The following is a 24,942-nucleotide window of genomic DNA, read 5'->3' as shown; positions in this document are numbered from 1 at the left end:
TTAAAAGTTGACTTTATTTGAAATGAGTATTTGGACACAGAATATTTTACTTGAACATAAAAGGCAAAATATATAACAACAACAACAACAAACTGGATAGTAAAGTTGAAATGACTTAAAAATCACATTTAATAAGAATTCAGACCTGCTTAAAAACTTCAGTGACTAACACTGATACAGGTTCTGAAATGAGAAATATGACACTGTGAAGATGAGCTTTTATATGAAGACTCAAGAAAATTAAAATTATAATCTGGGATTTCATCAGAGCCACAAATATCAAAAAAACTGGCCTAGGTTTCCAGTAACACCAAAAGCAATATATTACTATTTGTTTCAAGGAATAAATATATTACTATTTGTCTCAGAAAATAATGTATCCAAGTAAAAAGTTATTTTATTAAACGTTATATTTCAGTAAATTTCCACTTAATTTTTCTGATTTCTAAGCAGGGGTAGTGAGGTTATAAAGTCTGAGAAATAGGTATGTTTTCCTTCTGGAACACAGTCCCATAAGTGTAAACATTACCTTCACATATTTTGCATACATCTGTTCATCTAAAGGGAAACTCTGGACGTTCCTCTCATCTCTACCATGGAAAGTCCCTAGTTTAATCCACTTATTTGTGGGATACCTAGAAAATAGAAATATTCTTTGTAAAAAATCATGAAATACATATTGAGAGTCCCATCACATCTTCAAAATATATCATTAATACTTTTTTTCCTCTCCAGGTGAACATAGTGATTTAATATAGTTTAAATATGAGTTAATTATTGAGTGGAATACATACATTTTCTTTTCCAACCAAAACCCTAACAGGTTCCTTTACATGTAGCAAGAACATTTTGAAAAATCACACCATTATCAAACAGAAGGGAAGACAAGAAGATGAAAATGGGATCGGGATTGCTTCTTGAGAGGGCTTTCAAGTAAACTGGAGATTATAAAGTGGGAAGTAGCCAGGTTGTTGTGGAAGAAGGTGCTACTCTTCCTGTGCTGACCAGTAAGTGATGAAATAAAGTACCAATAAAAATACTGATGGGCAGGGAAAAAGAAGAGACCTTTTAAAATCATATTTGCATTTCACAAACCTAACATTGCTATACCATCTTGAAAAGGAAATCTAATATAAAAAAACCAAAATAATTATTTATTATTATAGCATGTGCTCTATCATCACAAAAACAAAACAAAATACACACACACACACACACACACACACACACACACACTGTCAAAGCTAATATGGCCATGTGACATTATAAATATTTTCAGCTTAGAGAAAAGTGATCTGAGCAAGATTGGTGGAGGAAAAAAATGGATGGAATTCTCAAGAGGTTTTGAAGATTTATTTTAAAAATATGCAATGCTCAGTGTGCGGTGGGGAAGAAATACCATGGAAAACCCTTCATGATCAATAACAGAAGGAAGGTTAAATAAATAACAGCATCCTACGTGGCACATTGTTGGCACTCAAAAAGTATTTATAGATGAATAAACTCTTTCATTGGGGAGAAAATATTAAGTACTCATTTAAAATAATCTGTTTAAAAGACAAAAGAATATTCTTAGGATGTAAGCAGTAAAAACTGAATTTACTTGTAGGATTAGTAAATAAATACATAGAAAACATGAAGAAATATATAACATGTTAATGAATAGTTAACTTTGATTGAAAGAATTGTGGCTCTTAACCAAATTCCTTATAAATTATGTTTAGTTTTTCTTTTATGATCATACAGACCAACAAAAAAGTTTCAAAATATACTTTAACAAAAATATACCTATAATATAAATTACTTATTTTTTAAGAACATTCAAAAGACCTCATCTTAGAAGGCAATAATAAATATATGGTTGCTAGAAGCACTATATAGGTTAATGAAAGTAAACTACTTAAGTGCCTACACTACAGTATTATTATTTCTGGTCCTATAAATTAATACATTAATATAAAACATAAAATAATTAAAAAATTTAAAAGTGATCAAGTTAAAAAAATTTATTCTAGAGATCCAGCATAAATTTTATAGAAACCAACTTTAGAATTTACCTGTCACTGATAGAAACCAGAAAGTCTTTAGGGGTAGAAGAAAATAATTCATAATTTGCAATGTCAAACTGCTTTACTTGAATTGGTTCACAAAGTTCAATAACAAACCTTCAAAAAGAAAAACACAAGACAATTTAGATAAACCAATTAAAACAATAGTTCATATTAAACGTTACATTAATAGTTTGCAAAAACCAGATGTTCATAAACTGACTTGTTTAAAAAGGAAGAAGGATTTGCAGCCTTAGTTATCTATAAGGGAACACTGATATTTCCCAAGAGCAGGGGTCTTCAAACTGCGGCCCTCGGGCCACATGCGGCCCGCAGAGGAGTCTGATCCGGCCCGCCAGGTTTTTTGGGCAGTGAGCGCAGCCGAGGTGTTACAGTAGGAATTAGTAGTTCATATAGTCCGGCCCTCCAGCTCTCTGAGGGACCGTGATCTGGCCCCCACTTTAAAAAGTTTGAGGACCCCTGCCCAAGAGTATCTTTAGTCAGGGAGGGGAGACTACAAATAAACAGATCTTGATTTTATGCATAATATTTTTTTAAAGAGTACTTTAATGAGAAAGGTCATTCTTGGAGAAGAAATTACTTTATTAAGAACAGTTAGTGATAGTATAAACTGACTAGTCTAGGGCAGTTTGACATATACACTGAGTGGCCAGATTATTATGATCCCTGAATGTATAATAATCTGGCCACTCAGTGTATATCCTATATAATAAAAGGCTAATATGCAAATTTTCCCCTCAATCAGGAGTTTGACCAGCAGGCAGGCCAACTGCCCATGTCCCCTTGCCCTGGCCAGGCTGGCTAGACCACACCCATGCAAGAATTCATGCACTGGGCCTCTAAAAAAAATATATATATATATGTGTGTGTGTGTGTGTGTGTGTGTGTGTGTGTGTTTTGAGTGGCCAGATTATTATGCATTTGGAGATCATATTAATCTGGCCACTCAGTGTATATTGTCTTAAGAAGTACCATAGTCTTAGATTTAGCAACACGTTTTTCAAAATTTATCCTAAGGATACATGACTCCATTTATTCATTCTTGTTTATATATTTTAATACACCAAAGCACAGTTTGGGGGTTGGGGATGATAGTCAACCAAAATGGTTAGCAGTGAGGATTCACAAAGGAGGATTGATTTCATTGCCCACTCAGACAATAAAATACCATAGAGCAGTTAAAAATGGCACAACAAACTACATACTTCCCATTATATAGAAATATGGAAAGTATAATTTATAGTGATAGAAAACCGATCTGTAATTGCTGTGGTGCGGGGGGTAGAAGGAGCACATGAAAATTTGGGGGGAGATGGATATGTTCCCTATCTTTATTGGGTGATGGTTTCATATATAAAATGTCAAAGTGAACTAACTATACACTTTGACATGTTGCAGTTTAGTGTACATGTAGTTCATTGTATTCCAATGATACCTCAATAAAGCTGTATTTTTAATTTTTATTTTTTAAATGTTTTTGTTTGTTTGTTTATTTCAGAGAGGAAGCAAGAGGGATGAGAGATAGAAACATCAATGACGAGATGACTCTTGCACGCCCCCACTTGGGATTGCGCCTACAACCCAGACATGTGCCATGACTGGGAATCAAACCATGACCTCCTGGTTCATCGGTCAACACTCAGCCACTGAGCCATGCAGGTCAGGCAATGAAGCTGTTGTTAAAAAATTATGCCAGAGACCTATATTTATGGACATGGAAAAAACGCCACAAATCTTGCTACTTAGAGAAAAAAAATGAAAAATATGGTGTCATGTATGTTAATTAAACTGTATATGGCATTTGGAGAAAAGAAATACTCATGACATCTAGAACTCAATACTAATAAACTATTACATCAAATGAGATCATATACTGACAATTAAATGTTAAATAAATTTACATTATTTATTATAAAAGCATTAAAATTAACACACTGTGTGTAATCTTGGACAACAACAGAATCAAGTTCTAGGAAATGGTAAAAACAATCAGGTATCAGAAAGATACTCATGAAGCAAGCAAGCTGACATGCACTGAATGCTGAATGCTCACCCTGGGTCAGATACCATGTTAAATTATTTAATTCATTCTTAAACTGTAAAGGCCATTATCTCCATTTTATAGAATCTACCTAATAAAAGAGTAATATGCTAATTGCCCATACCTTCACAATGCCAACCAGCCAATCTGGAGTGCATATGCAAATTAACCCAACAAAGATGGCGGGTTAATTTACATATACAGCCATCAAGGGGCAGGGCTGTGTGGCAACCAGGGGAAGGAAGGCCCATTCTTGCACAAATCTTCATGCATCGGGCCTCTAGTTATTTAATAAACACTAACTGGTTATTTCACATTTTCCTCTCTGTCTTTTAGTAACAGAATCCTGCTAGATATCACTGGTTTAGTTTGGTTTGGGGTTTATGTTTTGTTTTTTTACCTCCTTCGTAAGTAAAGCATTTTGTCCTAATTTTATATCCCAGGATCTAAGGTAAGTACATTATCAGCACCAATCAATCACAAGTACTTGTTAAAGGACTACATGAAAAAAAATCAATCTAACCCCAACACAAAAGTTTAATATAATACCTACATACTAAAGGCCCAGTGCACAAAAATTTCATGCATTGGTAGGGTCCCTAGGCCTGTCCTGCAATTAGGGCCAATTGGGGCCTTCCAGCTGCCAGCTAGGGCCTGCCTTCATTCCATACAGCCCCCTAGTAGTCAGACACATCATAGCAAGCGGTTGAACTCCCAGTTGGTCGAACTTCTGAGGGGACAATTTGCATATTAGCCTTTTATTATATAGGATATATAGTGTGCTTTATTAAATTTTATATTACTTACCAAATCTTAGTGCTGCAAGGATTCAACATATAAAGATCCATATTTTCTATAAGAATAGCAGATGTACTCTAGTTTAAAAAGAGGGGAAGGAATAAATTACTTAAGTAAAAATATTTATTTCAATTCTAAAACTGTCTAGGATTTTTATATTTTTAGATCTTAAAACACACCTGACTCTGAAACATTCATTTGGGAAAAAACACTAATTTGACTAAAAATTACCAGCATGGCTATAGCACTGTTAGTCTTACAACATCACATTTGAAATTAAATGTCTATTACTATAAAGAAAAATGATTCTCTACTGACTATTCCCTTTTTAAAATTTCACACAGGTTTAATTAAAAACAGGGAACATGTCCTTAAGTAGGTAAATGGATAAGCTGCAATATACATCCAACAATGGAATATTATTCATCACTAAAAAGAAATGAGCCAACAAGCATGAGAAGACTGGGACAAAACTTAAATGTATGTTACTAGGTAAAAGAAGCCAATCTTAAAGGCTACATATTATATGATTCCAACTACTTGACATTCTGAAGAAAAACTATTAGGTACTAAAAAGATCAGTGGTGGCCAGGGATTGGGGGAAAGAAAGGATAAATGGGCAGAGCACAGAGGATATTTAGGGCAGTGAAAATACCCTGCATACTACCAAAATGATGGATACATGTCATTACATAATTTGTCTAAACCCACCAAATATATGATTGAAAACTATGTGCTTTACATGATAATACTGTGTCAGTACAAGTTCATCAACTGTAATTAATGTATCACTCGAGTGGGGGATATACTGATAATAGAGAAGGCAATGTATTGTGTAATGGGAGGGAGAATGGGAAATCTCTGTGCCTTCTTCTTAATTTGCTATGAACCTAAAACTGCTCTAAAAAATAGTCTTCAAAAGAAATAGAGTGCAATATATCAACAAATATAACCTAATTCACACAAGAAGAGCTCTTTAAAAGCATAATCCTACATTTACTAGTGCATTAAGAAACAGCTCATGTTAAAATATAGTCCCCAGAAAATCACTGCCTATATTTATTAAGGTCACTAGCTTCCTATATATGTAGAAAATTTTTATACTTAAAGTACCTTGGCTTCTGGATTAGCTGCCAAAATTTTGGCACCACATTCTACTGAGGCATAATTATTTCGATTTTTCTGGACCTTTTTTGTGGCATGTAGACCTCCATTAGAAGATGCATGCATCGACTGACCTGCAGACAAACCTTATTACAAACATATGTATGATGATTATGATTGAAAATAACCCAGCAACATAATGATCTCAAAAGCAACAGATGCTGTCTAAAAAAGAACAGATTTTAATGCTTAAGAGAATATTTTTAAAACCCATTGAGAAATTCAAAATGCTTTACCTCAATTGCTTTAAAATACCCCAATCACACAAATTAGCTACAAAAACCCACATTGCTTAATTTATGTCTAAATAATATAACACAAAGTGAAGTTCATCCACAAGAATAAAAGCTTTTAAAAATACAAAATACATTTAATTCTATTAAGGATGAATGCTATCTTCTATCTTTGTCCCCAATATTAAGAATTCTTAACTCTGAGAACTGGTCTACAAGAACAAAAAGACAGTGTTAATATCTTTAGTGCAACTGTATTTACAGTTTAAAACTTTATGACTCAGAACTTTCCATACCTTAATTTTCCTCTCATATAACTGAAATGAAATCACTGCTCTGCTATCTTTCCCTTTTTTAATCCTCATTGAGTAATTTATAAGAATGGATTTTTATTAGAATTAATCTGTATATAATTATACACAGATAAATTACATATGGGTAATTAATAGTATTTTGGTAAGTATTACCTTTAAAAAGTTTTCAAAGTTTTCTTTTATTTGACTAATTAAAAAGAGAAAAGCATATTTAACAGTTCCTTTATAAAAAGAAAATAAAAAGGAATAACAGTGCTATCTTACTTTTTTCTTTTTCTACTTCCATAACTTTTTTCTTCCACTCATCAAATGTTGGTATATCTTCTGGGTCTTTGGGACTAGTCACAGATGCAGGGTCAATTTCTTCTGTTTTTTTATAATCAGAACTCTAAAAGAAACAAAGATTTTAACTTTCATAGAATACAAAGACATCCTTTGCAATTTAAATAGTTCCAAAATACATTTTTGTCTCTATCTGAAATCAAAGTAGAACTCAGAAGGAGAAAGGAAAGTTAACTGCCACACTGGGATGAGCCCTGTCTTTATGGTAAGAATCACATATAAGCCAGTCTAGTATTTCACACATAAATAATAAAGGTAAAACAGCCCTTTGAAATAATTCTGGTTGAAGAGCCTAAATTTAACCTTGTATTATTCAGTTAACTAACATTCTGAAGATGCTTAAATAGTCATAGCTGCTTCTTTATAGCTCTCTAGAACCTGCTTAATAAAGATTTTATGTATCTGATATCAAAGGGTGATAGTGGCAGAAAGCCACTTAACTGCATGTAATCAGAGTTCAGATGAGGAACAACTTATACATAAACAGTGTACTGGAAAGAGTATCATGAAGTAAAAACTTGCTCTCAGGAAGCACAGCTCATTTCTGTTTCACTTTTTTTTTTTAATCAATCTTTATTGTTCATATTATTACAAAAGTTCCTCATTTCTTCCCCCCTCCACCAGGTTCCCACCCCACCCTCTGCCCTTTCTGTTTCACATTCTTCATCAACTACTTAATCCTTGATTTTACGCCAAATATGGTTAGCAATTTTCAAGATTAATTAACAACAAAAACGTGTCATATTAACAAATTAGGAAATAGTGCAATGCATAATACCTACCTCATTTTTTAAATTTAAATTATCTGAAGCATTCAATGCAGATTTTGGATCATCACCACCCTGATCACTTGCTGGAACTTTCGATGCAAATTCTGATTTTGTTATCTTTCCTTTACCACGTGCAGAGGACACATTTTCTATATGCTGGCCAACAAGGCTATTTGAAAACAAAAGAGACATTTAAACAAATTTTAATTAAATAATAAATTTATACAATCTAAACTATTACAATTATCACATACAAAGTAAACTGAAAAAGGAGCACAACAGGGATCAGTTTTTTCTCAATCAGAAGGTGGAATCAAGCATCCACCAAAGTCCACTTGAATATGACACTGCTGTTACTACACAGTCATACAAAGGCAACCGCTGCTCACACCCACCTTTCATGGGGACTGACAAAGGAAGGCTGGTCGGTGGGAACACTGGCATCCAGGGCCTCAACAACTTCACAGTCAGTTTCAGGTTGCTCAGTTTCGTGTGGCTTGGCAATAAGAATAGTACCAGATTTTTCTATTTCACTAAAAATAGAAACAAACAAACAAAAACAAGCTGATAATTTTATTCACATTATGTAGAATAAGTTAAAAATTATACCAGTGATTTCCAAAACATAATCTAAGCCAGAAAAGAATACTTTTCCCTACATCACTTCAATTTAAATAGAAAGTCATGTTCAATATAATGAGAAAATAAGGTACTGTTCAGATATATATTACCCAGCCTTGAATTCTTTCTGGAACAAACATTTAAAACTTTTAAATACTAAGCATGTCTTCTGTTCCTTTGTCCCATATTGGGACAAACTCCTAAATGGTAACTGGAACATCTCTGTACACAGTTCCTTCAACCTGGCCCTTACATTCTTAAGAAGAATAGGTTTTATTTTTAAAGTGCTTGTGGTAAAAAAAAAAAAAAAAAAAAAAAGGTAATGATAATATTAACTGACACATATATTCTTACTATGTGCCAGATTTTGTCCTATGCACTGTACATATATTAACTCATTAGATAAAGGAAATCTTTAAAGTAGTATTAAGGAAATTTTATTTTGTTCATTGTACTGTTGCTCGAAGGAGCTGGGAGAATTACATAGTTGGTTTTCTAAATTAAGAAAACCTTAAGCCTACATGTTCTGAATATTTATTATCAAGTTTGAAAAAGGAAGGTATTCACACAAACACATAATTATATATTGGAATGCCATAGTGATACTTAATGCAATGACTAATCTGACACTTGAATTTTTGATAATTATAGAAACTATTACTCAAGTAAGTATTGTGTTTCTTAAATAACTAGAACCTCTCTTTACCTAAATGATATAGAGATTTCACTGCTGGGATCTAATCAGTTTCACCACGTTGGGCAGCAAAATAAATAATCATTATAAGATCATTATACTAAAAAATAATAAAAAGACAGGCATTATAACTTAGGTCTGCTATATTTCTATCTAATGAGATTCTTTTTTCTTTTCTCTCTAATCACTTACTCAAGTTTTGAGATTGGAATGATCTCTGAGGTAGATGAACTGGAAATATTTTCAATGTTTTCACTGCTCACTAAAGCGGAAGAATCTTCATGTAGATCAATTGTAGAGTGTGTCTCAATCACAGGTGGACTTAACGTTGACTCCATATTCTGTTTTAAAGAAATTTATATTAAATATTGAGATTAATAAATTATCTCTTTAGCTGAACAGGACTCTATAAAAAGTATACCTCAAAAGTGGCAATATAAAGAATGTTCACCAAAAGAGTGAAAGTCCTTTCTTCCAATATTACCATCCTAAGAAATACAGTTCATATTAAAATTCACAAACTAGGACAAAGGAGTTTATCTTTTGTCTTTCCTATTTTCTATTTTGGACCTACAAATATTTCCCTCTTACTGTAATTAAATAATCCTACTAGCAACATAGAAATCCTATGTAAATGTACAAAATAATACAACACACAGTTCTTACCCCCTGAGCAGTTAAGATAATGAGTATCAAAAACAGCACAAGGCATGTACAAGTAACATTAGGAGGCTATTAGGAATCTTGCTACTCCTCCAGTCCTGGGTGTTCTGAGCCATTTGCCCCTCCCAAACACAGTCTGAAATCTACCTAATATCTACTCATGTTTGAAAACCCTACCAGCACCTCCTCCCCACAGCCAACCCTAAATATAATTAGCCATCCCTCTTCCTCTAGGCTCCAATGTTCCCTGTACAATTTTATCACAACATCTATACATCTCTTTTTCCTCAACTCTTCTATAAACACCTTGATTAAAGACTATATTCTCTTGATCTTCATATTCTCAGTACCTAGCAGCACCAGACATTTAATGCTTACTAAATGAATAAATATCAAGTGAGAGGTGCTCATGCTCAGTTCAGAGAAGAGACTATGGACTAGAAAAACTAGGATCCTTAAGAAAAGGAGGGCCAGTATGTGAGCAGAAAGAAAATACAAGGCATAGTCAGAATACAAAATGTGATCATGTGGCAAATTATTTACACTGAAATGAAAAATTCACAGTGGAATGCAAATCGTTTGCATTTTATGGTGGAGGCCTTAAGAACAAAGACTATTATTACATAGTAACAAATATTGTATGTATTATCATTTCAACATGTATTTAATGTAAAATTTGAGGTATTTGCACTCTTTTATAAATTAAATCTGATGTATATTTTGTAATTAGAGCAAATCTCAGTTTCGACTAGCTGAATTTCCAGGGCTCAACAGTCACATGTAGCCAGTGACCATGATACTGAACAGCAAGAGTCTATAAGATATGCAATAAGCAACTTCAAAGTGTTTGAGCAAGAGTATGCCTGATGAAAATTCTGGAAAATGAACAATGGTAGGACTGTTCAGGAGAATCATGTAATTAGAAGGGATAGAGAGATCACTTTTCTCTCTCAGACACAAATCTTTGACAAATGTCTTCCAAACACAACAAAACGAAACTTACTACATCTCCTTAAATAACCCAATTAAGTCATAAAATAGCTCTAGCTGAATTTAAAAAAGAGAATTCTCCCTCATTTGGAGCTGAAATTTTATTTCTGTTAATATATGAGATTGTTTTTCCTTAGTCCTTCTTCCAGCTCAAATATCCCCAGTTCCTTCAGCCATGTCTGATATTAAATGGTTTCCAGATGCTTCAGCATTCTGGTCAGCTTACATTCTGGTCTAGTTTTCAGTATCTTTCATAAAATCTGGGGTACAAAATTAAAAATAATATTTGGGACATAGGAGAGAAAAGAGGAAAACATTTTAACCTATTATTAATTCATATTCCACAAAAGCGATTAAACTTTGTTATCAAAATACTGTGCTCTACACACAAATACTTTTTGTTGTCAGAAAAAAATTTCCTAACACCTGAAAATCTGAAGAGAGAAGATACATTATAATGAGCAAAAATAAAACCTAAGAAGAAATGAGCACTTACACCCAAACTTTCACCACAGAGAAAATGGTCTCACTTATTATTCAATCTGTAATTGTGCATTTTCTCAAAAGCAGTAATAGTCTTAGCAGTTGAATAGTACTAAAGCCAGTTGAATAGTTCTTCAAGAAGAAAAAGAATCAATATCCAATACTTTAATAACCAAACAGATTTCCTATTTTATGAAATAGTTAGAAAAGGCATATAATTAAGAGTCAAAGCAGCATAACTTACTTGTACATCCACAACATAGTCATCTTTTAACTTATGTTCTTCTGGAAGAACAGGTAAGTTTGAACCCACTTTTCCTGATAATTCGGCACTGATAGGTCCCTCTTGTTCATCCTATATTGCAACAAACAAAAAGCTAACTGATAAAAATTGTTTCACACAACAGTCCTGAAGCAATATTAAAGACCATCTCTTCCTATATTTTACAACCCAAACATTGTCTTGAAAGCATTTGACTCTAAAAGCTTTTATCTGTTTGCATGTTTATCTGTCTTCCTGCACTCCCCTCCTCGTACTCCCCTAATATATACACTAAATGAGGTCATCGTGCACCGGGCCTCTAGTAAATATATAATATCTTGGCGATAGCTTTATTTCAGAATTACCCAAGTAACTTCTCATATTACAGCGAGGGAAAATATTATAAATCTCCACCACCAGAAATTATGTCATATAATTTTAAACTACTTTTACTCTGAATATGTTGAGGAAGTCTTAGAAAGCTGACACACAGATTACATTATCAACTTTAAAGTACCTTTTTCTGGAATTGTACATCTTCATTTTCTAGCGCGCAACTGTCATCTTGAGAGTAATATGATGAAGCTGAAGCTGAAGAACTCTCTTTACAACACACCGGCCAACTGGGAAGCCTGTGAAATGTCCATTACCATCACCACCAAAAAAAAAAAAAGGAAGAAAAAGAAAAAGGAAAAGATATTAAGCCCACATATTCTCTACTATGCGCTAGAATTTGGGTCAATAAACACAAGGATGATTCCTATCTAATGCCCTTAAGAATTTAATTCAATGATAAAGACAAATGTACCTAAAACAAGGAATTTTTATTTAAAGCCCTAGTAAAAAAATATACTGTTATCAGCATTCCAATAAAGGATTATTAATTTCATGAAGGTAAAACAGAAAAGACTTCACAAAAGGAGTATTTGATTATCATCCCACAAGGAACAGGGAAAACTGTCAAAAAGCTATCTAACCTCAGAAAGCACCAGATGCCTATGATAGTCTAAATTCTACCAAACAATTAAGAACAAATAACTCTAAAGCTACCTATGTTATTTCAAAGCATATTGGGTTTATATGGGGAACATAATAGGAACATCAAAAATTAACAGAAGTAGCACACACAAATGAATACCACAGTTTATTCCGCTTATGGAATCAGACACAGAACATCTAGAATCATTAAAGAAGAAAGTATCTAGGAACACAGCAAAAAATAATATTATGATCAAGCAGATATTCAGAAGTCATTCAATATAATAAAATTTATTTATTTAGTTTTGCCATGAAAAAACATTAGAAAAAATATTTTTATCTCCACAGGCACTTAAAAAAATCTGATAAACTTAACACATCTCACAAGTCAATAAAATAAGTAGATATTTAACATGGGAAATATATATATGCATAATACACAGGCTTAAAAGCCAGTATCACACTTAGTGAAGAAACCTAAAAATACATTATTTAGATCTGAAACAAGACAAGAATGTCCATTATCACTATTATCCTATCTAATAAAAGAGTAATATGCAGATTGACCATCACTCCAATACACAAGATCAAGATAGCTGCTCCTATGTGGTCAAAGATCCTGCCCTCATGTGGACACAAGATGGCCACAACAAGATGGCCAGCAGGGGAGGCCAGTTGGGAGGGACCAGGCTTGTAAGAGAGGGCAGTTGAGAGGAACCAAGCCTGTAAGAGAGGGCAGTTGGAGGCAATCAACCCTGTAGGGGAGGGCAGTTAGGGGTGACCAGGCAGGCAGAGGAGGGAAGTTGGGGGCAAACAGGCTGGCAGGGGAGCATTTAGACATCAATCAGGCTGGCAGGCAGAAGAGGTTAGGGGCAATCAAGAAGGCAGGCAGGCGAACAGTTGGGAGCCAGCAGTCCTGGATTGTGAGAGGGATGTCTGACTGCCTGTGGCAGTTGAACATCTTGAGGGATTCCAGATTGGAGAGGGTGCAAGTTGGTCTAAAGGACAAACCCCTCCCCACTCCCCCGCCCCTGTGTACAAATTTCGTACACCAGGCCTCTAGTTACATTATAGTAGGATAAAAGGTATATTAAGAAACTACACATGTATTCATCTATTTTAATGAGAAAACTTGTTATTTACCTATAATTTCCACAAAAACATTTTTAGGTGTGGTCTTAATACAAGATTCTTAAAAAATACTACAAGTACAGAAGGAATGAATGACCCTGAATAAAGTAAATGCCTAGATTCAAGAGGCATATTTTAAGGACTTCAATTTTTTCTTAAATCTGACTCCTTTCATTTTAAAAAGTACATTTCTAAATAGTTTTTTTCTTGAAGGTTTTCAACATGAATGTATAGTGACTGAAGTTTTTCTTGTAGTGACAACCTAGAATCTAATATTGCCAGACATTCTGATGTTTTCAAGAGTATGTTACAACTATGCTTCTAAAAATTATCATTAAGGTTTAAATGTTAGGATAGAAGGGGTATCAATTAGTTCTTACCAAAGGGAACAGGAGAAAGACTCAGGAATTTTTTTTCTTGAGAATTTAGCAACTAAACTGAGCCTTGAAGTGCCAAGGAAGACTTCATTGAGAGAAAATAATCTTTGTCTGAGGCCATACCACCTTGAATGCGCCCGATCTCGGAAGCTAAGCAAGGTCGGGCCTAGTTAGTACTTGGATGGGAGAGAAAACAATTTTTAATGTGAAAGTGATTGCTGGTACACCATTTTTAATGACATCAATGCCTCAGAATGATAACATTTTACAACTGCCTAACAGAAATACTGAACTGTCAACAGTTTTTTATTTCTATAATTTATCAAAGAAATATTATAATTCAAAATTTATTACTATTTTATTTCTACCTAGTAAATTTTGAAATTTAATTCCACCTAATAAATATTGAAATAAAATTCAGTAATAAATATTGAAATATAATAAATTTCAGGACAAGTTAATGTGCAATGAAGGATATGCTGATATGCAAATAAGCCAATAAATGTCAGGTAGGAGGCAAAACTAAACTGGAGTCCATCAAACTTTCAAATGAGTTAATATTATTTCCCTCTGAGTTATATAAAAGAAACTATATAAGCACTTAAGGCTTTCAAGTAGGTACCAGATATTATGTTACATACAGGGCTTTGTTAGGCATAATTTCCAACTCATTCAACATCGAAGTTATAATGACAAAACATTATAAAGTATCAATTTTGCCCTAACTCGTTTGGCTCAGTGGAGAGAGCACTGGCGGGCAGACTGAAGTATCCTGGGTTAGATTCCAGTCAAGAGTACACATCCGGATTGTAGGCTCAATCCCCAACAGGGGGCATGCAGGAGGCAGCCCATCAATGATTCTCATCATTGATGTTTCTATCTTTATCCCACTCCTTTCCTCTCTGAAATCAATTAAAATATCGATATATATTTTATAAAGTATCAATTTTAATTAAGTAGACAAAATTTAAGTTAATTGAAAAAGCACTGTCACTAAGAGAGAAATGTATTATCTATTGGTAAAAAGATATAGTGATTATAAATCCATATGCACCTAACAAAATCACTTCAAAATATGCAAAATTACTGATAGCTAAAGGTGGAAAGAAAATAGTAAAAAATTATGATTGCCTATTTTAAATTATGTCTTACAAAATAATAGATGGATAAAACCTAAGAGAACATGAAATTTGTTATTATATATAGGCAACAAACTTGCCCAAATATATAGGACTTTACAACTAATTCAAATTAACATCCTTTTAAAACACTATATAAAATATTACCCAAATAATGACCATCTACTAAAGCTTCAAAAGAAGACTCAAATTCCAAAGATCAAAATCTAGTAAACTGTACTCTCCAAGCACATTGCAACAAACTTTGAAACAGAAAAATAACTAACAACATTTTAAGCCTGGCGAAAGAATCACGTAGCAGAATAATCTTTCATTTTGAGGAAACAATAAGGAACATTATGAAATATTACACCGGAAGACTTACAGGTCAAAATTGGTGAGATATAGATAAAAGAACAGGAAAACTATGCTTTTGAAGGCAACTGAAGATAAATACTAAAAATGACAAAAGACACTGTAAATCCAAAGAAACAAGGAAGGCTAAAATGACAGAAATTGCTAAAATAGAGAAGAAAAATGCAAAAAAAAAATTAAGAAAACCAAAAGTTGGTCCTTTGAAGAAAACATTTAAAAAGACAAACTGGCAAAACCAATTAAAGATAGTTAAGGATATGAATTAAACTATGGTATAAAAACATGAAAGAACTACAGACAAAACCAATTGTTTTAAATTATAAAATATTACAAACTATATATACCAATATACTTTAAAACTTAGAAAAAAAATAGGTGTTTCTGGGAAAGTAGCAAAATTGGCGCAAAGTATACAAAACTTGGAATATACTAATAAAGAAATCTGAGTGGCTTAATCAACACCTCATAAAGAGAAGGAGAGACTCCCAAACCAGGCTTTTTTTTTCTTTTTTTTTTAAATATACTTTTATTGATTTCAGAGGGAAAGGGAGAGGGAAAGAGAAACATCAGTGATGATAGAGAATCACTGATTGGTTGCCTTCTGCATATACCCTACTGGAGATTGAGCCTGCAACCCAGGCATGTACCCTTGATTGTAATCGAACCTTGGACACTTCAGTCCGTAGGCCAATGCTCTATCCAATGAGCCAAACTGGCTACGGCTATTTGGAAATAATTTCGAACTTCCAAAAGAATTGACATTATAGTACAAAGAACATCCATAAACTTTATCCATTATCAACCTATTGTTAACATTTTACTCATTTTTTCCCATCATTTGCAATTTGCTTATGGCATGCACCCTTGCTTCCCCTCCCTCTCTCCCTTTCTCCATATAATTTATTTCTAAGTATACGGCATGAGCATTATTTCCACAGAATGAGGATATTCTCTTACATAAATATAGTACAGTTATCAACTTCAGTAAATGTTACACTGACACAATGCTTTATCATCATCTGTATGCAGTTTTGTCACTTAGCACAATAATGTCCTTATAGCATCCCCACCCACCACCTCAAGTACAAATTGAGTCTAATCCAGCATTTGTCATCAGCATTCTTTAATCTGGAATAGTTCATGGCCTTTATTTTACGTAGCACTGATATTTTTTAAGAACATAGTGAAGTATGGTAGCAACCATACTTGGGTAAAAACTGCTGTTTAATATTTAAACTTGCTGTTTTGGGTTCTGTACTCATTTAAAAGTTATTTTGACTTTCTGAACTTATGTATGCTATCCCAAAACTCCGTTGATGATGGTTTGAATATCCCATTGATTGTGATCTCACTGGTTACTGAAGCACATTTTTCTGGGAACTAAGACAGATAATAAAGTTTCAGTTGACTCAGTGGTCCCAGAATAAGAGCACAAATTATCCCAAATTGCCTCAGTTGCTACAGATAGTGCATTCCTGTTGACTCAGTGATCCCAGAATCTGGACAGCACAATTATTCTAAATTGTCCAGGTGATCCCAGTTTTTCTGTTGATACTTTAGATAACTTGCTCAGTTTCACTTTGGTAAAATCTCGAAACAGGTTCCTCATTCCAGATCCAAAGATGTAATCGATACCTTTGTGATATTCTGCCAATATAAGCCAGAGCAGCAAGCTGTTCGGGGCTGTGAGGTCTGGAGAGCTTTTGCTCTCTCGTATGCCACCAGCCTTTAATAAATGACTCCATAATTCAACTTTTTTGAGGCGTCCTTTGTAAGATGGGAGTTACACCACAACAATAGTCCTTTTATTTTTAAACTAGAGGCCCGGTGCATAAAATCCATGCACTCGGGGCAGGGGAGGGAGAGTCCCTCAGCCCTGCCTGTCTGATGGCTTAGGCCCACTCCCCATGGTCAGTGTGTGTCATAGCAACAGGTTGTTCCGCCATTCTGCCAATTTGCATATTAGCCTTTTATTATACAGGATAATATAATCCTTATTTGATGTTTATCTGATGTTTCCTCATGACCAGGTTCAGGTTATATATTCCTGGCCAGAATCCTTCATTAGTGATCTGTGTCTTTCCAGGTAATACATCCAGAAGCATACAATATCCATCTGTTTCAGCATATGCAATTCCAATGTTAAGTGGAATGAGAAATAAAAACAGTCCATAAAAAGCCTTGTACAAAAAGATCCACAGTAGTTTTACTCCTAATAGACAAAGACTGGAAGCAGTTGAGATGTCCAATAACAGGAGAATAAACACACTGCAGTATATTCATACAATGTACTACTACTTGCAAATTACTGATAAATGAAACAACATGGTTAAATCTTGGAAACTTTACCCTGCATGAAAGAACCCAGATATAAAAATAAAATACTGTGTAATTCCACTTAGATGAAATTCCAGAATTAGCAAAACTAATCCATGGTAACAGAAATCAAATCACTCTTTGTGTTTTGGGGGATTTGCTAGAAAGCGACATAAGAGAACATTCTGGGGTAATGGAAATGTTCTATATCTTGATGGGGTGTGGGCTACACAGATGTATGCATTTGTCAAAACTGATCCAACTATGTATAGTTAATATATGTAGGTTTCACTATATGTAAATTTCAATTAAAAATATAACAAAAAAGATTTTTCTCCTCTGTAATAACCTGGAAGATATACTATTAGCAATAATAAAAGTATAAAATAACTTCAAAATTAACCTAAGTAACACCACCACTTATAACTCTAGTAACAATCATAAAATGAAGAGATAAATGAAGAATTAGTATTAACACAGATGGAATGCTGGTGACAGCAATGTAAAGACAATAATTCTCTCCAAAGTAATTCATCACTCAAATATAAGTCCTATCAAAATATTTGAAGAATCCTATTGCTCTAAATACAATATGAAAAAAAAGTGACCCAAGAATAACCATATTAACCAGAAAGCCTAAAGGTAACGAGTTCACCTTGCCAGATGATTAAATTTGTTACAAAACCACTCTAATTAGACTACAGTACTGGGATAGCAAAAGATAGGCAACTGGAACAGAATACTCCCAAAAGCATTCCTTGGCATAAAGTCTCTCTTTAGAAACAACCTACACACAGTGGTCAATAAATACTTTGGAGTGTATCAATGGCACGAGGCCTTCCTGAAAGTATCTGCTAGAATTCATTTTAATGATGATTCTACTAACTAAATCAAGTTTTTAAAAAAAAAGTGTTTAGTAGGAAAAGTAGGGGGAAAAGAATGAGATCAATAGTATTACCATTTATGTAAATTCTAAAACCAATAAAACGTTACTTTGGAAAGAAACACAAATCTAAATAAATACATGAAGGTTGATTGAAAAAAAATGCATCGAATATATTCCAGGGTAAATGCCTAAAATGGGGGTAAACAGTAGTGAAACTATCACTCCTATCACCATGGATTAGAAGATAAAAGAGTAATGATATAAAGTGGAGCAAAGATGAGGACCTGGTGGAAAAAGTGGCATTAACTGAGGATGGCCAGCCCAATTATAAACATCTGATGTCTCCAGAAGAAAAAAGTTTTTTAATCTGTCAAGACCTTTAAAGTATTAACTCAATTTTTACAAATAAAGAAACTAAAGCTCAGAAGTTAACTTGCCCAAAGTCACTCAACTTGTGACTGAAAACCTAGATCTCTCTCCACAGCCCATGATCTTTCAGTATTACTGCATTTCATACTTAATATTCTTGAGTCAGTGGGTGAACAAAAAGAAAGGTAAGGAAATAACATGGATCCATTCACTCAGAAACTGATGACATTAGTCACGCTAGTTAGTGTAACATAAACTATCACAAAGGAGGAACAGCATTTGCCGAATGATGTAGATAGCAATAAGTGCTAATAAACATGACACTTTGCAGTATACTGCCTGGAGTATGGATTTCAAAGTCAAGCTACTCAAGTGTAATCCCAGGTCTCTTGTATATGTTTTTAGGAAAATGACAAAACAGCTGTACCTCAATACCAATACTGTAAATGGTGTTATAAAGAGGAAAATGAAATAATGCACGTGCAATTCTTAGCCCTGGCATAGAATATGCCCTAAAATCTTTGCTGTTATCAACTATTAACCTTTCTATCTTCTCTCACTTATCAAATTGGGATGGTTGTGGCACAATTTACCATTTTTTTATTTCTCTGTTGCATGTGGCACCTTAGACCACTGCCACTAGAAACCCTCTCCTTGGTTTGTCAAATAACACACTTCTGCCCATCTCTCTGATTCTCAGTCGCCTTTGATAACTCTGCTTCTGCTCATCATTAAATTCTGGTGCCACCCGCGTTCTTTTCTCATTCTCCCTTTTATCTCTCTTTAAGTATATCTTAAGAAATTTCAGCTATTTTTATGGTTTTGGGTTGGTGGCTGCCAAAATGTGTATCTTTAGCTCTTAGTATCTTCTCCTAACTAGTCTGTTCTTAAAACCCTCCAATGATACCCTATATTGATGCTGAGAATTAAGCATATTTATAAGTTGAATCTCTCCTCCCTTCATTGACCAAGATATGTAAAATAAAACAAAATTAAATCCAAACTTGAATACAGCTTATTCCTTTTCCAAACCGCATCTTCCTACATCCTAGCTCTCACCAGGTGGTACTGTTATCCACCTAGTCCTCAAGTTAGAACCTGAAAACATCCGTGCTACTCCTTTTTTACCATCTCCAGTTTATTTTACCTCAAATGTATGCAATCCATTTCTCCCTCCCTGTTGAGACTGCTTTAGCTTAAGCACTCATCTCTTACCCAGAGCAACCCCTAACAGAGCTCCCTAATTCCTACCTTGTTACCTCTACAATTCAACCCTTCATACCACTCCAAAACCTAGTACTAAATTACCTCAGGATACCACTCCTGTTTAAGACCTTTTATAGACTCTACGTGACAAAAGTCAAGCTTCCCTTCATTCTTTTAAAAATCTCTACAATTCTTCTACTACCCAAGTCTTCATCTTCTGTAATTCCAGCCACTCCTGCCTCCCACTTTATGCTTCACTGATACAGAATTGCTTGTGTTCCTGGAACACATACCATGTTTCCAAGCTCTGGCTCATGCTGTTCCCAACAATGTTCTGCCCCTGCTCTCACTCCCCACCAACCAAAACCTGGCGAAATTCTTATTCTTTTTTCTGGGAAAGGAACTAGTTAGTTAGAAACTAGGAGACTTTCCTGGTTTCCACAAGCGGCCCTATTCTCAATTCCCACAGCCTTTTGGCATCTCTCTAGCTAAGCACTTACTAAAACACGAACTGAAATGAACTGTTTATATTCCTGTATCTCATAGAACACTGGGTACATCTAGGGCAGAAAATCAACCCTCTGCCCTGATCTCAGCACAGTGATCTACTGAGCTCTTCCTCTGCTATGTGTGGAAACAGCCTTTGATAAGAGCTTTAAAAAGGGAGAGCCTTGTAATCAGTGACTTCATGGTGAAAGAACTGAACTGGGAATGAGGAATTGCTTCTTAAATATATTGGTAAGTACAAATCTGACCCTTAGTACAGAAACATAGTGTCAGCATTGAATTAGGGCAGTGTGGTAAAGTAGGGCCCTCTCCACACAAAAAAGGGGGCACTGGAGCCCCCTCAAAACAAAACAAAAAAAATATTTTGGGAAAGACACTTACTTAAATGAAACACAGGGGTGGGAAAGTACAGTGAAAATTATGGTTTGGTTTTTTAACATCACTGTCTGGAAATTTGAAAAAATTAACAGAAATTCTATTAAGTACTGAGAGACTTGTGGGAAATGGGTAATAATTTAAAAATTATAATGGAATAATAATATGAATGACAAAGATGCAAAATTGGCTACTAAGAGGAGCTTATCAACTCTTCTACAAACCTTTTGTCTAATTCTGCAACGGCTTTAGGTACCTAAGTGGATTAAGGGGGAATGAGATGTTGGGAAATAACTAAAACAAAAGTTAGACCTCTAGTTGGGTCAGTGCTGTAATTTCAATTTTTTAATTTCCCAAGGAAGAAAAGTTTCAAAAGATACAACATACCCTTTGCCAATCACCGTCATGCACCCATCCTCTTCCCCAATCTCATCACCACCTTTTCAAAAAAACTTCAAGTCTAAATATCCTATTTTAATGTCTTTTAATGGCTTCAGTGAATAATATTAAAATGTCTCTAAATTTGGCAGTCCAAACAAATCTCAAATCATACTAACCCAAATGTTTCTTAAGGTCAAGTTCCATTGCCGAAACCGGTTTGGCTCAGTGGATAGAGCATCGGCCTGCGGACTGAAAGGTCCCAGGTTCGATTCCAGTCAAGGGCATGTACCTTGGTTGCGGCCACATCCCCCGTAGGGGGATGCAAGAGGCAGCTGATCGATGATTCTCTCTCATGGATGTTTCTGGCTCTCTATCCCTCTCCCTTCCTCTCTGTAAAAAATCAATAAAATATATTTAAAAATAATAAAAAAAGTTCCACAAACTTTTCACTCTACTTAAACTCACAACATTCATTTTTCACCATGGGAATCAACAAACTTCACAGAACTTTACGATTATTATTTTCAGTACTAGGCTAACTGATCTGCACCCCCCACCCCCAACAGGTCATAATATCCTCATTACTGCTAATGAGTAAATTTGAGAAATCATATTGAGGTTAGCTTAAGCAAAAGATAGCCAGGAATTATACAAAGTAATAGAAGCGTGGTTCATTTAAATCCACAAATGTTAAGAACCACATTATAATAAATTATAAATTGTTTTTATCTTCACTATCCAATTAAATTTTTTCTAAATCATGTTTAAGGACACAAACTTAAAACTAGTAAATAAGTCCTGGAAATCTAAAACACAGTACAGTGAATATAAATAACAATATTCTATGACAATCATCAAACTTACTTTATTCCAACTACACACACACAAAAAATGACGAGACATGCCAGAGATTCTATCATTACAATGGCAATCATATTGCAATATATAAACATCAAATCCACACGTTGTACACCTTAAGTTTAAACAATGTTATATGTCCAATATAGTTCAAAATTTTAAAGAAATTCACAGATAATGGTGCATTTTAAACTTGAATGAGAAGTGTAACCTCTGTCCTATGAGCCATTTTTGAAGTGCTAATGAAAAATAACTTGGTCTAAAGATGGATAAGACCAAGGAGAAAGAGGAAAGATGTCATCTACAAACAACTACGCAGCCAAGGAGGTGGATAATGAATGAACACAGGTTTTGGTATCTCATTTACAAATTTAAATTTAAAATGGAGTAAGTGGACTCACTTACATGCACGTCTTGGAACCCAATATAATACTAACAGGTGGGGTAGCGGGAGCAGACATTGGTCTTAAGAGGATACGGAATCAGAGACAAGAGGCAAAATGTCTTTTTCTCCTAGGGGTGTCGAACTCAATCAGAGAAGGGGCCAAAATCTAAAATCCAGCCTAAATCGCGGGCCGAATGGTTTACTGAACAGTCATAAACTGACAATGTCATAAACTGACAGCGGAGTGCAGTGATGACAGCGCGGTGCGGGCCACATTGCAAGGCCTGGCGGGCTGGATTTGGCCCGCGGGCCTTGTGTTTGACATATGTGCACCATCCATCAACCTTCCTATCAAAAATCCCTGTGCCAGGCAAGTGTTTTCTTTCCCTCTTATTTATGTACCATTTTAAGGGAGAAAGAACTCAACAACTTCAGTGTCTTTGGGATTTATTAAGCCAGCCCCCAAAAATAAAAACAAAAACTGTTGGTCTTTTTGCAGACATAAGCTACACCAGAAACTTAAGTGAATTTGAATTTTCATCAACAGCAAATCACTTTGAATGAAGAAGCACCTGGTAAGTCAGCAAAGCGTCACACATCTCTGAAGAAATCCCTACCAAGTTACAACAATGATAGCAATCCTTGGACCGGCAAACTCTCTGCTCTTCAAAAACAAAACACAAAAAACAAAACAAAAAAAACCACACACACACACACACACAAGAGAACAACAAGCCAACGTGCCAGGAACGTACACACTCCATAAACTTTAGGGACAAGACAGTCCTCCCATTCCTAAGGGACATGCCCCAGCCAGGGCACCTGACGGTGCTGAACCCACTACACCTGAGCCTCGCTCTCTTCTAAGCCAGTGGCTTCCCATCACCTTCCCCTTAATGAAAAAAAAGTGCTTTCATAGCGCCCTCCAAAGTTTCCAAGAACAGCAGCCCCCAACTGCACTGGAGCCCAAAGACTGCGAGAAATGGCCAGAACTACAGATGTCCATGGCAACCCCCCCCCCCCCCGGAACACCTCGCGTTTTTAAAAACCGCACGTCGGGAACGTAACCCAGCCGACCTGCTCCATGCCCTGACCGCCCTGGGAAAGCAAGTGGCTGGCAGCGAACTGACCGGCTTCCTAGCACCCATCCCAACGCCGCCCCCCGGGGCCAGGGGCGCTGAGCGCCAAGGCGCGCAGGTGGTCGGTCCCCGGTCCCCCGGCACCCTCCTCTCTCCCGGTCTGTAAACTCCAAAACACACCCAGAAAACCTCCGCACACAGTGCTGTCCGGCCGAGCCGGCCAGGGGGTCGCTGAGCCATCGGCGTGTCGCTTCCTAGGGTCCTCGGAGACCCGCACCCTGAAACTCGAGGGGATGTGGGGGTGTGACCTGAGCTGCGCCCTCCTCCACCCCCCCCCCCCCCCGGGCCCCGGGGAAAACCCCGCGCGGGCGAGGCTCACTCACCAGACCAGCGAACACAGAGAGAGGCAAGAGAGCAGGGCCAAGGCCCGCCGGTACTTCTTCATCTTCTCCTCCTTCTTCCCCCGGCCAGAAGGCGGCACATCCTCCCGGCAGCCGCCACTGCCGAGGCCAAGATGGAGGAGCCGGAGCGCGAGGATGGGAGCGCGAGTCCGAAGGGCTGCGGCGCCGGGGGAGCGGCTCCTCGGAGGCCCGCGTGCCGGCCGCCCTCACCCAAGGTCCCGCGGGGGCGCTTCACAGGACGACTCCGGGCTCTGCCGCTGCTGCCGCGGCCGCCGCCAGATCGTCGCGCCCGCCTCCTCCAGCCGCCGCCGCCGCCGCCACAGCCGCCCCGTATCCCCCGCCCGCCCGCCCCGGCTCTCCCTTCGGGCTGCCCGCGACCAACGGCCGCAGCGCACTCGCCCGCCAGCAGCCAATCACCGGCGGGGCCGCGACACCTCACACACCGCTGAGCTGGAAGCAGCCGCGTCACCCACGTCCCGCGGCGCTCGCCACTCCGCCGGCCCTCGCGCGGGCCACGCCCCCTCCGACGTCTGGGGGTGGTGGTGAGAGGACACAAAGCGCGAGAGCAGCGAAGCCAGCGCCCCGCCCACCGCAAGTCCTGCCCAATCAGAGGGGCTCGCGTTCAGGAAGTCGGAGAGGAGCCCCGTGACGCTCAGCCCGCTTCCTTACAAAGGCCGGCCCCTTAGCCCGAGGCCCGCGCCGACTTCGCGCAAGGCCTCTTGGGAGTTGTAGTGTACCCTCCGAAGCCTTCCTTTC

At 36.6% G+C, this 24,942-nt stretch overlaps 1 protein-coding gene across 7 annotated transcripts in view; it reads right to left on the bottom strand.

Moving 5' to 3' along the window:
* The window catches only part of SUCO (SUN domain containing ossification factor), a 52,353-nt gene extending 27,828 nt beyond the window's left edge, over positions 1-24,525 (bottom strand). For 4 of the 7 annotated variants that reach the window (XR_014793297.1, XM_084865447.1, XM_084865448.1 and 1 more), the window contains exons 1-11: positions 24,169-24,524; positions 11,962-12,076; positions 11,427-11,537; positions 9,239-9,387; positions 8,127-8,264; positions 7,744-7,900; positions 6,884-7,007; positions 6,022-6,158; positions 4,918-4,985; positions 2,058-2,165; positions 530-635 (exon numbers count right to left, since the gene is read on the bottom strand). Coding sequence is in view for 6 of the 7 variants with exons in the window: in XM_084865447.1 (XP_084721573.1) it covers positions 530-635; positions 2,058-2,165; positions 4,918-4,985; positions 6,022-6,158; positions 6,884-7,007; positions 7,744-7,900; positions 8,127-8,264; positions 9,239-9,387; positions 11,427-11,537; positions 11,962-12,076; positions 24,169-24,230 (1,275 nt within the window). In the remaining variant the exon portion in view is untranslated. Of the gene's footprint in view, positions 1-529; positions 636-2,057; positions 2,166-4,917; positions 4,986-6,021; positions 6,159-6,883; positions 7,008-7,743; positions 7,901-8,126; positions 8,265-9,238; positions 9,388-11,426; positions 11,538-11,961; positions 12,077-24,168 lie in introns of all 7 variants that reach the window. The other 3 variants (XM_084865449.1, XM_084865451.1, XM_084865450.1) reach the window with 2 other exon arrangements.
* Positions 24,526-24,942: the final 417 nt, after the last annotated feature.

This window comes from Pipistrellus hanaki (genome assembly GCF_964339955.1).
Source record: "Pipistrellus hanaki genome assembly, chromosome: 18".
NCBI classification, from domain to species: domain Eukaryota; kingdom Metazoa; phylum Chordata; class Mammalia; order Chiroptera; family Vespertilionidae; genus Pipistrellus; species Pipistrellus hanaki.
Note: the sequence above shows the minus strand (reverse complement) of the source record. Positions and strands in the feature narration are given on the sequence as shown.